Source organism: Thunnus thynnus, chromosome 5 (genome assembly GCF_963924715.1).
Source record: "Thunnus thynnus chromosome 5, fThuThy2.1, whole genome shotgun sequence".
NCBI classification, from domain to species: Eukaryota; Metazoa; Chordata; class Actinopteri; order Scombriformes; family Scombridae; genus Thunnus; species Thunnus thynnus.
The window spans coordinates 7,087,516-7,101,805 of record NC_089521.1 but is presented as its reverse complement, the minus strand read 5'-3'; the positions used below and the strand labels follow the sequence as shown (position 1 = coordinate 7,101,805).

The window sequence follows — 14,290 nt, the reverse complement described above, 5'->3', positions numbered from 1 at the left end:
GTGGGCAAATATCATTCACAAAAATATTACCAAAGATTAAAAATATTTTAAAACTGTCAAAAGACAGATAGACAAAAGAATTAGTCAGTTCTTTGAAAAATATTGACACTGTAAATTGTTAGTTACAGCTTCACAACATCAAATAAGTGGCAACCCTCTGTCTTTTTTAATTAACTTTATGGTAGCTCTAAATTATGCACAAAGCCCTGAGACAACCGATCTGATGAACTGTCAACATGAGGTTGTACACAGGTATTTACATGTAAATGTCATTTGATTTCCTCAGGTAATGAGATTACATACATTTTCTAACCATCTCACATAGTCAAATTGAGCTCAGCAGTTCTCACATCACGTCCCTCAGATTAATATTTTCAATGGACTGATGGCAAACAGAGTTGTTCAGATAGTCGGGTTGCGTTTGGTTAAAAACATCCTTCACAGTGTGGTCCAGACATCTGAGAAATTAATTGGGCAACTGGAGGTATGCTTGATTTGATGACTTGATTTTTGATATTTGGAAGTAATCTCAAATGAATGTGTAACACAAAAAGTGCTCTTCAAATACTCCCAACTCCAGCTTTAAATGAGCCCATCTTTCTTCCAGGTCAGCAGCAAACTGTGGCTCATTAAAGGAAAACAGAGAGACCAGAGAATCCAGGCTGATGGTAATAATGAATAGCGAGGGGAAGGCAGCAGCCGGAGCCTGCGGGCAGGATTACAACATAGGGAAACCACAACGAGGAAACGAAGATGTTCACTGTTCCACTGTGGGAAGTCTGGGGGAATGTGTGTCTGAAGCAGTTTGTGTATGTCTATCTGTCTACCTGGATATATTCATAAGGCATATATAAAATCACTCATGAAGAGTGACAGCAGCAACACTTAAAAATATCTTAAATCCAAAGAATGTGTGTGTACCGTATGTGTTGATGGATTACCCAACAGTACAGTTTTTATTTTAGAATATGAACCTTCAGGCCTCTCAGATCATCCGGGAGCAACAGCTTAAAACAAAAATAATGAGTCAGAGTTTAGTCATATATCTACATTTATTTACAGACTGAAAGATTTCTGAAAATCGGGGCTGAAAATTCTGTATGTTCCCACTAATCTTTTATTCCATCATACCTTTGTTTGTTATTGTAGTTTTTTTTGCTTTTTTCCTTGCTCGTGGCAGCACTCAAGTTATGGCAGAGTTGGTCAGTCAGTAGGTTAGTTGGTCATTCCACCACTTTGGTCCAGACTTAAAAATCTTAACAACTGCTAGATGCAGGTGATTCTTTAATTTTTCCTTTACCACCATCATTAGCTTATAATGTTAATTTGTTCAAAACTTTAGTTTACTACCTGCAAAACTTCCTTCAGCCTTAGCTGTTCTATGTATTTAGTGCTAATTATTAATGTTAGCATGCTAACATACTAAACTGATAGCAACCACAGTAAAGACTAGGGTGCTAGCATTGTCAGTGTGTCACATTTAGTTCAAAAACTCACCTCTGTGCCACAGCACAGATCCACTAGCATGGCTGTAAACTTTGGTTTTCATATTTTTCTCCCCCCTTTTTCACTCATTTTAATATTTTCTTCCTCTCTAAGTCACTTTGTCAAATGTCACCTGTCTTTAATAATAATAATTATCAATATTGTCATTAAGTTTATGTTAAAGAACAACCTGTTTTTTATTTTTCTAGCTTTGTCGTGTACCATAAGTCTTACCAATTATGATAACATGTTTACCAGCTTCATTGCTGTAATGTGGGGACACAGCTTTACAACAGAGTGCAGGGGGAAGCAGCTGAGTGATCAGACAGGAGGTCTACACTTAACCTTAAGTAGACCAAATGACCAAAAGTGTTCAGACACATGTGATTTTTGAACACCTCATTCCAAAACCATGGGAATTAACCTGCTGCCATAACAGCCTCCACTCCTCTACAAAGGCTTTCAAACAGAATATGGAACCTGGTTGCATTATTAATGAGGTCCAACACTGATACTGGGTGACACAGTCTGGCTCGCAGTTGGCTTTTGAGTTCATCACAAAGGTGTTGCATGATGTTGAAGTCAAGTCTCTGTGTATGCCAGTAAGTTCCTCCACATCAAAGTGGAAAAACCATGTCTTTATGGACCTGGCTTTGTGCATGAGGGCATTCTCATATTGATAAAAGACAGGACCTTCTCCAAACTGTTGCCACAAAGGAAACACACTATTGTCCAAAACATAATGTTATATATGCAATCATAAAGATTTCCTTGAATCATAACTGACCAAACAACACAGTCCCAGACCAAGTACAAAAAAATATGGCAATGTGTGTCTGAAACTTAGCTACTAAAGTTAAAGGTTTGCCCTGACTGATCCTTGTAAACTTTCATGTGATCTTGCAAAAATGTACTCGTTGGCTCATCTGCGTCCTTGCTGCATTTGTAAATTTAGTATGTTTGTCCATTCCGTATGGGCTTATGTTTATTTAATTGTTATATATCCCCAGCTCTGCCAGAGGGGCCATAAAATTTAAATGTGTATTATTGCTACAACACATGGATAATAATTGAATTTAAGTGTCCATACTGAAATAAATTTGTTAGTAAAATGTGATCAGCCAATAAGAAGGATGGTCAAAACTCAGGTTGTAAAAAAAATATTTAAAAAAATATAACTTTAAAATGTATGTGTTTGATAGTGGGCCAAAAGTGTTAACACACGCCATATACAAGCATTCATGACATGCACACACACTCACATAAACTGATTTCTTTTCCTTCATCCAGTGGAGCTTTAGGAGTTTCTGTAGAGCTTTGTCGATAAGATCAATGCTGTAACAGGCTTCAGTGAGTTTCTTTAACATCTAAATGTGTGTGTTTGTGTGTGGGTGTCGCTCTCTCTCCAGTGGAGCTGAAAGATCACCTGCAGAGCTTTGTGGATGAGACCAATGCTCAGCACGGCCCAGGGTTCATCAAGGTGGTCCGCCACGACAAGCAGGAAGGGCTGATCAGGTCCAGAGTCACCGGATGGAGGGCTGCCTCAGCTCCTGTCGTCGCTCTGTTTGACGCTCATGTGGAGTTCAACACTGGATGGTGAGCAACAGGCTTTGGTTTATATTATGTAACTTTAGGAGTGTATGCAGTAAAAAGTTAAAGCTACACACAAGGCCTGAAAATTCAGATGGGGTAAAAAAAGGTGACAGTGGGGAAACCAACCCCACTTTTTTACTCAGAAGTGTGCTTATAGTACCCCTCCACTCAAAAATATGTTTTGCTTTTTGTTTCTTCACTTGGATATTTGAGCTTCACTGTGCAGAATGATGTTTGTGCAGCGTTTGAAACTAGAAGTTTGTTTTCACATTCATCTGCTGAAAGGGGAAAGTCTCTTTGCTCACCTTAAATCTCAATTTGATGGGTGTACCTACAAGCAACAACTAGTTTCATAAGGCAATGATGGTCCAGTATGCAACTTACACAGATGTGATGTGGAAACTTTAAACCTCTAGTGCACATAAACTGAGAATTTGTAAGGGAATCAGCAGAAATAATTGTTATCCAGCATGTGCGCTTGCATGTATGTGATTTGCCAAACCAGCACCTTGCCAGATGACATCATGTTGCATTGCAACAAAAATTGATCATGATTCAATTTTATTGGAGCCCAGATGGGCGTTGCACTAATAGCAACCAGCAGAAGTAGCTGCATCTGTTGTTTGTCGGTTTATGTACTGTTAATCATCGATCCATGACTGCTTTTCAGTGTATGAATGGTGATCTGTCATCTGTCGATCATGGATGTGGCACATTGTTTCCTGGTGTTTCTGACACTTTGTGGCTGTGTTCACCCTGCATGAGTTCGACCAACCTCATGGACTGAAGTGCAGCTGTGAGTTTCTTCTTCAGTGCCGCATTACTAACGTAGCAGCACTGGAGCCTGGAATTGTAATTCCACCGGCAATCCGGAAATATTTTGGAGAGAATGTCAACTCTATTAGGAACAAGACTGTTCGACTGAGGAAGTGAGGAAGGAGGGGTGGAGTGCGTCAGAGACTACGGAGACAGCAGCTGCATCGTATTCCTCTGCCCTCCATCAAACTTCCCAACATGCAGTCATTAAGGAATGAAATAGATGAACTACAAGCAAGTGCAAAGTTTCTGTCAGAGTTCAGACATTATTATATCATTTCCCTTGCTGAAACCTGACTTAAAGACCACGACTCTGACGCTGATCTTGAAATTGAGGGTTCTGGCCAACCCTGGCGCCTGAATTGTGATTCACGCCTGACTGGCAAAACACAAGGCGGGGTGTGTGCCTGTATGTAAACACCCAATGGTGTTTTATCTGCCACATGAATTTCCACAACTATTTGTCACAGTTGTTTATAAGGCAAACATGGATAATGCAACAGCAACAAACTGTGCAGCGTCGACAGACTATATGTCCAGATGCACCTAATTTTATCATGGGAGATTTTAATCATTGTATTAGGACTAAGTCCCTGAATCATTTCCTCCAGTACGTCACCTGTCCACCAAGACAGGGTAAAGTATTGAACCAGTGTGATGGCACCATTAGTGGAGCTTATAAATCTTATGTGATGGCTCCTCTGGGTTTGTCAGATCACAGCAATGTTCATTTGGTCCCCACTTATCAATCAACCCTGAAGAGAGGGAACATCGAGCTCAGGGTTGTTCTGGTCTGGACTGAAGACTCTACACTGGAGCTGAAGGACTGCTTTGAATGTACTGAATGGGATCTATTGAAAGACTCCTGTTCTGACTTAGATGATCTCATAGACACAGTTTCTAGTTACATCTCTTTTTGCGAAAATATGTTGATTCCTTGTGAAACGTACTATTTTCCCCAATAATAAGCCCCGGATTAGCAAATTGCTTCAACATGCTCTTAATCAGAAGAAGCTGTCTTATTGTTAAGGTGATAACAATGAAAGAACGGAGGCATATAAACTTGTTAAAAGAGAGATAAAGTTATCTTAAATCAGGAATAAAAGAAAAGTGTAGGGTGAGCTAATTAAAGGACGCTCAAGGTTGTCTCGGAAAGGAATCAAGTCCATGGTTGGGATGCAGAACAAGGACAGAAGAGTATTGTATTCTGAGAAGCCTGATGCTGAATTGGCAGAATTCAACAAATTTTACTCTAGGTGTGATATCTATGATTTTAATGATGAGTTTTCTAATTTTAGACATGGGCCTGCAGGCTGTAAGATTAAAATTGATGAAGGGATTGCGTGTAAATCTTTTGGTGGTATATAAGAGAGGAAGAGCCCTGGTTCAGATGGCATAGGGGGAAAATTATTGAAGTGTTGTGCCTGGCAACTGTGGGGTATTTTGTCATATATTTTCCAGTCCTCCTTGGAATAACAGAACGTTCCTAGCATTATGAAAACAATCAAACAGTCAAATCTGAAATTTTACACACAGTGGATGACATGTTGGACCCCTCACAGTTTGCCTGCGGGTGAGGAGGGGAGTGGAGGACACTACAGCTACTCTATTAAATCTTGTACTGAGGCACCTGGAGGGAAATAAGAACCATGTACGTTTGCTATTTATTACGTTGACTTGTTCTTATCTAATTTTAATAAAGATTTTAGCACAGTATGTTGGTCACTGACTTCTTAACGAACAAATCTCAGGGGGTCCGGGTTAATAGAACCCTATCCAGTAAACTCTCATCTTCCACTGGGTCCCCTCAGGGCTGTGCTTTCAACACTTGTATTCATTTTATATACAAATGAGTGTCAGAGCAATCATGTATCAAGATTTGTCCTTAAGTTTGCTGATGACTCTGTGATTGTGAGTCTTCTGCTGGGTGTGGATCAAGATCATGGCCCAGTCCTTGATGAATTTGTTAAGTGATGTGACCAGTCTTTCCTTCAAATTAATGTGGCTAAAACCAAAGAAATGTACATTGATTTTCGGAGGAGGTCCTTTTCCTTTGCCCCTGCACCATGTGTGATTAAGGGTGAACCAGTGGCAGCAGTGCAGTATAAGTATTTGGACACTGTCCTAGACAAGAAGATTAAATTTGAAGACATCACCTTGAGCTTAAAGTTTTAATGTGGACATTACACTGATGAAAATGTTTTATTCTTCTTTTGTTGAGTCTGTCCTTTCTTTTTCTACGATTTGCTGGTTTTGCAGTCTAAGTCCTAAAAACAGGAACAAACTGGAAAAAATTGTTAAGTTTGTCACAAGATTACTGGTGCTACCCTTAATCACCTTCAGCACCTGTATGAAGTGAGGGTCATCTCAAAGGCACAGACTATTGTTTTGGACCCTCAACAACCTTTACATGTTGAGTTCCAGTTGCTTTCATCAGGACGAAGGTTTAGTCTCCCCAAAGGTAGTACTAATAGATACAGATTGTCCTTTGTTCCATCTGCTATTGGTTTTTTAAACAAGCTATAACCTCGGATGTCATCACGTCTTTCTTTTTCCATGATTCATGGTGACAGTGTAGGAAATATGGATCTTGTGTTGTGTTGTGTAGGATTATGTTGTATTTGTGTTGGACTACTGTCTATAAAGCAAATTGCTCCTCAGGGACACTAAAGTTTTTTAATCTGATTCTGAATCTGAATCTGGTACCCTATGAGAGGGCTAATGATGGTCTGAATGTCCAATTTACAAGCTGAATTTCATAAAGGTTCATAAAACTGAATAAACTGTATAAATAACTCGTTTGTGGCTGTGGTGTTCCTGCTTACCATTCTCCCAGTGCTTCCCTACTTCCTCAGCAACCTATTAATACCACTAGCAATCGGATGGGAGACAGTATCAGAAATAACCTACACTAATGATCAGCTGGAATCGTGACACGCTGTACCGCTCTGTCATGGTGAGTGAGCACATAGAGCAGAGATGTTGAGAGAGTGAAAGAATTTATCATTGTGCCCTTATACTGACAATAGCAAACGCGCACAAAAATATATTGAGCACAGGACAGATTTCTGTCTGCTTAGATTAAATTATTCTTTGCATGATCATAATTTCTCAACAAAATATTATTTATGCAAATGCAGAAAATATTTTTCCGTGCTCAAAATATGGCATCACACGCTCAGGATTGAGGCATAGATATAATGCCATAATGCCTTCTTGTCCCATAGAAAACTAACAGGGGTTCATCATATTACAAATATTAAAATATTTCCAATTATATCCAAGGAGGGTTGAATCGAGGGCAACTGCTGTTTTGCCTCTCATCGAAGCGGCTTCTTTAATTCTAACTGACTAGCTGTGGAGTCTGACCCCACAGATGACTAACAATCTTCACAGACATTTCCAATTAAAGAATAGAATATAGCAATATATTGACAATAAAATAAATGAAGATATATAAATTATATTCTATTAAAAAGACAATTACATCTGATTAACAAGAGCCGTGACACTGTTTACATAAAAGTTGGTAAACTCTTCAAGTAAAGGCGTGGACTGCCCGTCCACCTCAAGGTGTAATTATCAGTCTTTACAGCTTGAGCACCTGGTGTGGAAGTTAGTATGCACACAGACTATCTCAGTGGGCTTTTCAGTGCAGTACAGTGCATGTGTCAACCTGTCCCTTTATTTCATGACGAAATATACCAAAATAATAAAGGAATATAAGAATAATAAGTAAAAGTCTGAGACCACTTTCTCATTCAAGTGAATAGGAAATTGGCTCGGACTATATGTATGTAGCTTACATTGCTCCTATAGTTCATATATATATACATATATATGTACTGTACATCTGTCAGCAAACTATAGGAGCAATGTAAGATACATACCACAGCATCACAGTCCAATACAGCAGGACTTGCTCTTGAACAATAAAATAATTTCATCATAATTCAAAATGTCTGTCAAATCCTTTCCAAATGAAAGAACAGATAAGCTGTTCAGTTGGCCTGTGGGTATAGTTGCCTTGTTGCTTGTTTTGATCTGGTTAACAGTGGAAAACAAGCAGTCAACTGTGTAGCTTGTCATCAAAAGAGTAATGAGTGCCCAAAGTAAACAGTTCATGTTTGGAAAAATGTCTTTGGGAAAGGAATCGAGAACCTTGGTTAGGGGGAAAAATTAATCTCTTGGTTTGTATTTTGGTCTGGCCAGAGCTTTCAGCAAACTCAGCCAGTGTCACTAATATGGCATCATACAAAGTTAAAACTCTACCTACTGAGTCAGATTTTGAGTTCCATCTGTGGACCGTCCCATCTGTGAAACGTTCAAGTTCAAGGCAAGGTCTGTTGGGGTGAGGTTCTTTCTGGATCTTTAAAAACTGCATGCCTGTTCACTCCTGTCATGAAGTGATGTAGCAAGTTGAGAACTTAAAAAATCATGGCAACAGTGGGAGATATTCTGGATGCAGAGCAAAGCACTATATATAAGCAGTGTGAGTTACAATGTATGTACACTGAGCAGACGCAGCCTTCCAGTATCGCTTGTACCTGACCTTTACTGCCAGCCATGATGGAGGCGCTGCCAAATTGAACCCCACACACAATTCAGGGTCAAGATGCAACGGTTCCAATATCACCAAAATCTTATTTGATATTCCACATGATGTCAGATCATGTGTGTCCACAAATCCCACTGCTCTCTCTTTGAGGGTTCCATTATGAAGGTATCTTATACATACGGCAATGAGCTCTTTCTTAGAAAGATCTTTGCATTTATCAGCTAAAATAGCATAATAATCATAACATAATATAACAATAATAATAATAATAATATTGGGTTGGCGGGGCCTAAACCTCCCTCCCTCATATCAGGGGAAAAACAAAACAAATCAAAACAAAACAAAAATAAATACATTAAAAAATAAGTCCTCAGCGGACACTCCCTCTCAAACAGTCTGGGAGTAGTCCCAGGCAGGACGAGGCATACAGACATGTTTATAGTTCAAAAATCATGATCTAGTGTGTAATTACTCACTACAGATAATATAATATGCAGCATAGGCTAGGCTTATATAATAGTTTTATACTTACTAGGTTTTGTGTGTATGCTTCACTGCAGTCGATGCAGATATCTACAGGAACGAGTGGGCAGTCCCAATGCAGTGTTGAAAGCCTGGCATTTCTAGTGCACATATGCTTGGAAAAACAAAATTGATTATGATACTGGCGTTAGGTATGGAGAGCTAGTCTTTCTAAGGAAAAAGAAAAACACGTACCTGCTAATTGTTGGCGAAGGGAGTCCATCTCCTTGTTCAATTGCTTCATTTTTCTTTTCAGAAAACCTTTTTTCTTAGCCTTCTGTAGCAGCACTGATGCTGTTGGAGACATACTGGTAGACATGACTGGAAATAAGCGAAATAAAATTGAGTGCATATAAAATGAATAATGTCAAATATATGTCATGATTATGTGAACTACTGGCTAAGTGGGTTGGAACAAAAATAGGATATTAGAACATAATGGGAGATTGTTTGAACATGATTAAGACTACAGGGTAATGATACACAAATGTCCAGATTCTATATGAATTCTGATTTTGAAGTCACAGTTCGATTTTTGATTGTTTATATGTTAAAATGTATTCATAGTACAGCACTCTAGGGGTGGCTGTGGCTCAGGAGGTAGAGCGGGTCGTCCGCTAATCGGAAGATCGGCAGTTCGATTCCGGGCTCCTCCAGTTCGCATGGCGATGTGTTCTTGAGCAAGATACTTAACCCATAATTGCTCTTGATGGCTGTGCCATCAGTGTGATAATGTGTGTGAATGATTAGATTTCCTCTGATGGGCAGGTTAGGACCTTGCATGGTAGCCCCTGTACCCATTCAATGTGTGAATGAGTGAATGTGATTCGTAGTGTAAAAGCGCTTTGAGTGGTCGGAAGACTAGAAGGGTGCTATACAAGTACAGTCCATTTACTCTAATTAGAGATAATGTATACTAGACAGCTTGGTTTGGCTCAAAAAATAAAATTCTTGTTCAAAGTAATAAACAATGAAAATTAGCCTTAAAGGTATAATTTGTAATGCCGTCAAACAGCAACCTTTAGGCAAAAGAACCCTGCTTGGTATTGCGCTTTGTTTACTTTTTTGTTTTGGTGTGACGTGTGGGTTGGAGTTTAGTAACTTATTGTGCTGTGAATTTCTCCAGACCTCTCTCAGAAGAGCCTGAGGTGTGACCAGCAGTAGCAGCTCCTCCCCTATATCCACTGAAATCCAATCCACACATCAGACAAAAACAAAAACTATAAACAAAGCGAATTACCATGTTGTAATCTTTTGCCTAGAGGTACTATACCACCAGAGAGACCTAGTGAAGAGTGTGTGTGTGTGTGTGTCATTTTTAGGATAGAAATCGAATTCAAAATGTAACTGAGTAAAAAAAAAAAAGTTAAGAATCAGTGTATATGTTCTTAGACTCTTTGAGCATTATAGATACTTCCAAATCAAATTTTTGATTGCACAGGGTCTTTAAAGACTGATTATGGGTCAGCTCTAAGAATAGCCATTGCTGTGGGTTAGGGTTAGGAATATTTTTTTTATATTTCAGACAAATCTCTATTATATCTTCATATAAGATTCATTTTATTTTAAAGCATGACACAATTAAAGGAAAACACAAGTAGTTTGAATAGATTTGGATTACTGACTAAATACAGTGATTGAACATGCAATGTCGGTGTATACATTAGTGTGTGAACCCTTGGGATCTAGCAGTTGCTGGCGCCTATGACTTCAACTAAACCTTTTCTAGAGTAGCTTATTAACCTCTTGTATTTGCTTGGAGGGGATTTTGGTTCATTTTCATCAACTCCCTCAATTTACTGATATTTTATGGGTTCCTCACATGAACACCTCACTAGGGTCCTTCCACAGTATTGCAATGTTGTTTCTATTCAGCCAAAGGAGTCATGCAGTTAGACGAGGATACTAAATACACAGTGCTGCTTGAAAGTTTGTGAACCCTTTAGAATTTGCTCTATTTCTGCATAAATATGACCTAAAATATGATCAGATTTCCACTCAAGTCCTAAAACTAGATAAAGAGACCTCAGTTAAACAAATGAGACAAAAACTTTACACTTGTTAATTTATTTATTGAGGAAAATGATCCAATGTTACAGATTTGTGCACGGCAAAAATATGTGAACCTCTAGGATTATCAATTCATTTGAAGGGGAAATTAGAGTCAGGTGTTTCAATCAATGGGATGACAATCAAGTGTGAGTCTGGGAGGCCCTGCCTTATTTAAAGAAGAAAAATCTGGGTCTTCACTGTCAAAGTCTGAGCTTCACAACACAGGTTTGTGGATGTGTGTCATGGCTCAAACAAAGGAGATTTCTGAGGACCTTAGAAGAAGAGTTGTTGATGCTCACCAAGCTGGAAAGGATTACAAGACCATTTCTGAAGAGTCTGGATTCCACCAGTCAACTGTCAGGCAGATTGTGTACAAATTGAAGACATCCAACACCATTGTTGCCTTCCCCAGGGGTGGTCGAATAACAAAAATCACACCAAGAGCAGGTGTGTAATAGTCCAGGAGGCCACAACAGACCCCAGGGTAACATCTAGGAAACTAAAGGTCTCTCTTGCAGTGGCTACAGTCGTTATTAATGAGTCCATCATCAGGAGAACATTGAACATCAATGGTGTGCATGTCAGAGTTGCAAGGAAAAAAGCCACTTCTCTCCAAACAGAACATTGCTGCCGTCTACAGTTAGCTCAAGACCACATGGATCAGCCAGAAGGTGATCGGAACAATGTTCTGTGGATGGATGAGACCAAAATCGAACTTTTTGGCTTAAATGAGAAGCGCTCTGTTTGGTGATGAGCAAACACCGCATTCTAGCATAAGAACCTTATCCCATCTGTGAAACATGGTGGTGGTAGTATCATGGTTTGAGCTGTTTTGCTGCCTCTGAACCAGGACAGCTTGCAATCATTGATGGAGCTATGAGTTCTGAGTTGTACCAGAAAATTCTACAGGAAAATGTCAAGGTATCTGTGTGTGAAGTGAAGCTCAACAGAAAGTGGGTCATGCAGTAAGACAACGACACTAAACGACAAGTCATTCTACAAAAGAATGGTTAAAGCAGAAGAAAGATAATGTTTTGGAATGGCTGAGTCAAAGTCCTGATCTGAATCCTAAAGAAATGCTGTAGAAGGACCTGAAGCATGTAGTTCATGCAAAGAAGCCCACAACATCCCTGAGTTGAGACTGTTCTGTAGGGAGGAATGGGTTAAAATTCCTCCAAGCTGATGTACAGAGCTGATTAACAGTTACTGAAAACGTTTGGTTGAAGTTATTGCTGCAAAAGGGGGTCACACCAGTTACTGAAAGCAAGAGTTCACATACTTTTGCCTCCCACAAATGTGTAAGATTGGATAATTTTCCTCAATAGATAAATTAATTTTAATTTGGTTCACTTTGTCTAGTTTTAGGACTATCTGATCACATTTTAGCTTATATTTATGCAGAAATGCAGAAAATTCTAAAGGGTTCACAAACTTGCAAACAGCACTGTATATATTAGTTTCCTGCATACAAATGCCACTGTTTGTCAGAGGGCCAACAAAGGCTGCTTTTTCTGGCCTTCAGTAAATCCTAATGAATTTATGAGTTACTTCAGAGTCTGCCAGTATGTTGTTTATATGGCACATACAGTGCAGTCCATAAGTATTCACTATATACTATATATTCAAATAAAAGTAAAAAGAGGATGTTCCTTCACACATTCATTCACTTACCTCATGCATATGGAAGAGAGCCGGCCACTTTTGCAGTCACAAATTGCTGTGATAAATTGAGAGAGATCAATCAATTAACATCCATAAAGGTTAAGTTAGCAAGTAATCATTGACAGACCTGCAAACTCTCAAGTAGTGAAAAAGGAATAAGAAACTAAATCACATAAGGAGATCTGAGGGTATTCTCCCCCTGGAAGAAAATTTTCAGGGTTGCCAACTGGATACCTGGCTGGAGTGAGATTTTGATGCCATGGGCTTAATCACATGTACATGCATGCGCACGCGCACTTATTCACATGCACATATTTTGACTCAATTCACCGTCAGGATTTATATGGTGAGATTGGGAGCTTAGGTCTAAGACTTAATGATATAGCTTGACTACACCACCCAGGGCCTTCCACCCAGGGAAATAGTCACAATTTCACAATATTAGACATACACTAACCCAATAAAGGGCACACAGGTTTGTTTATTAATGAAAGTCAAAGACGCGTTGTTACTGATATCAAAACTACAATGTTTTATTAAATGTTCCCCAGTTAAAAAGGCAATAACAAGGGTGTACACACACACACTCACTCACTCACTCAGCCAAATACTTTATATACATCAATTTTCTTCACTATTTTTTTCATGTGTGCCACACTGGCAGGATGAAGAGCCGCACTAACCATGAAGTAAATCTGCCTACAAATTTGTCATCTTACGACATACAATATGTAATGCAGCCAATGCAGTCTGAATTAAAAACAGGTTTACGTTAATACAGGGATGAGCAGAGGTGCACATTTCCCTGACTTTCTTCATATTATATTTGTAGTGTGTTCTTGCAATCCTTGTGAATTATGTATATTGGCTACATTATCATAATTAGGGATAGGTAAGATTAGGATTTTATCAATACTACTACTCTTATTGATATCCCTTATTGGTCCGGTATTAGCCTAACCAGCACACTGTAGTTATGTAAACACAGGCAGTGGATGGACACTGCAGGCAAAGCATTTGGGAATATCGCTTTTCTATATATTGCTTGTTGAAGAGGTGGTTTGATAAAGTACTTATTGGCTTTTTACTTGCAACTTTTGATGCGAGCATAGTCGTCGTCGACTCAAAACTGAATCTTTCACTTCACCTGGTTCACTCATCCCTGTCAACATTGGGCTTTGAAAATAAGGGAGATTTTCCAGGACTGCACCTGACAGTAATTTTTACATTATGAAAAGGGTTTCCTCTCTCGGCTCCAGAGATCTAATCACCGGGTGCCTGTACTGCCTTCCCCGCTGTAATTGAACGGACGGTTAATGTGTTCTTTGTGGCTTCTTGGGCACGCTTATGTTTAACAGACCTTCCACCATGATCAACACCAAAGTCCAGGTACTGAGGTCAACAACCTTTTAACAGCTTAAGAAAACATCATGTTAATAGAGTTGTGTAGCGTTAGTGCCTGTATTAAAAGCTCTGTAAGTACTTCTATAGCAGGTTTCAATTTTGTGCTTTGACTTTTGTTAGTGGGGATGCCCTTTAGTTTACATTTGGATAACAGATTGTACCTAATATTTACCAGAACAGTATTCATCTGCATAGTTA

The 14,290-nt window shown here is 39.1% G+C and overlaps 1 protein-coding gene across 2 annotated transcripts in view; it reads left to right on the top strand.

The window, feature by feature from the left end:
• Positions 1 to 14,290, top strand: part of LOC137182600 (polypeptide N-acetylgalactosaminyltransferase 18-like) — a 183,916-nt gene that overhangs the window by 96,303 nt on the left and 73,323 nt on the right. For both annotated transcript variants that reach the window (XM_067588927.1, XM_067588928.1), the window contains exon 4: positions 2,895 to 3,081. In XM_067588927.1, the coding sequence (XP_067445028.1) occupies positions 2,895 to 3,081 (187 nt within the window). The remainder of the gene's footprint in view (positions 1 to 2,894; positions 3,082 to 14,290) is intronic.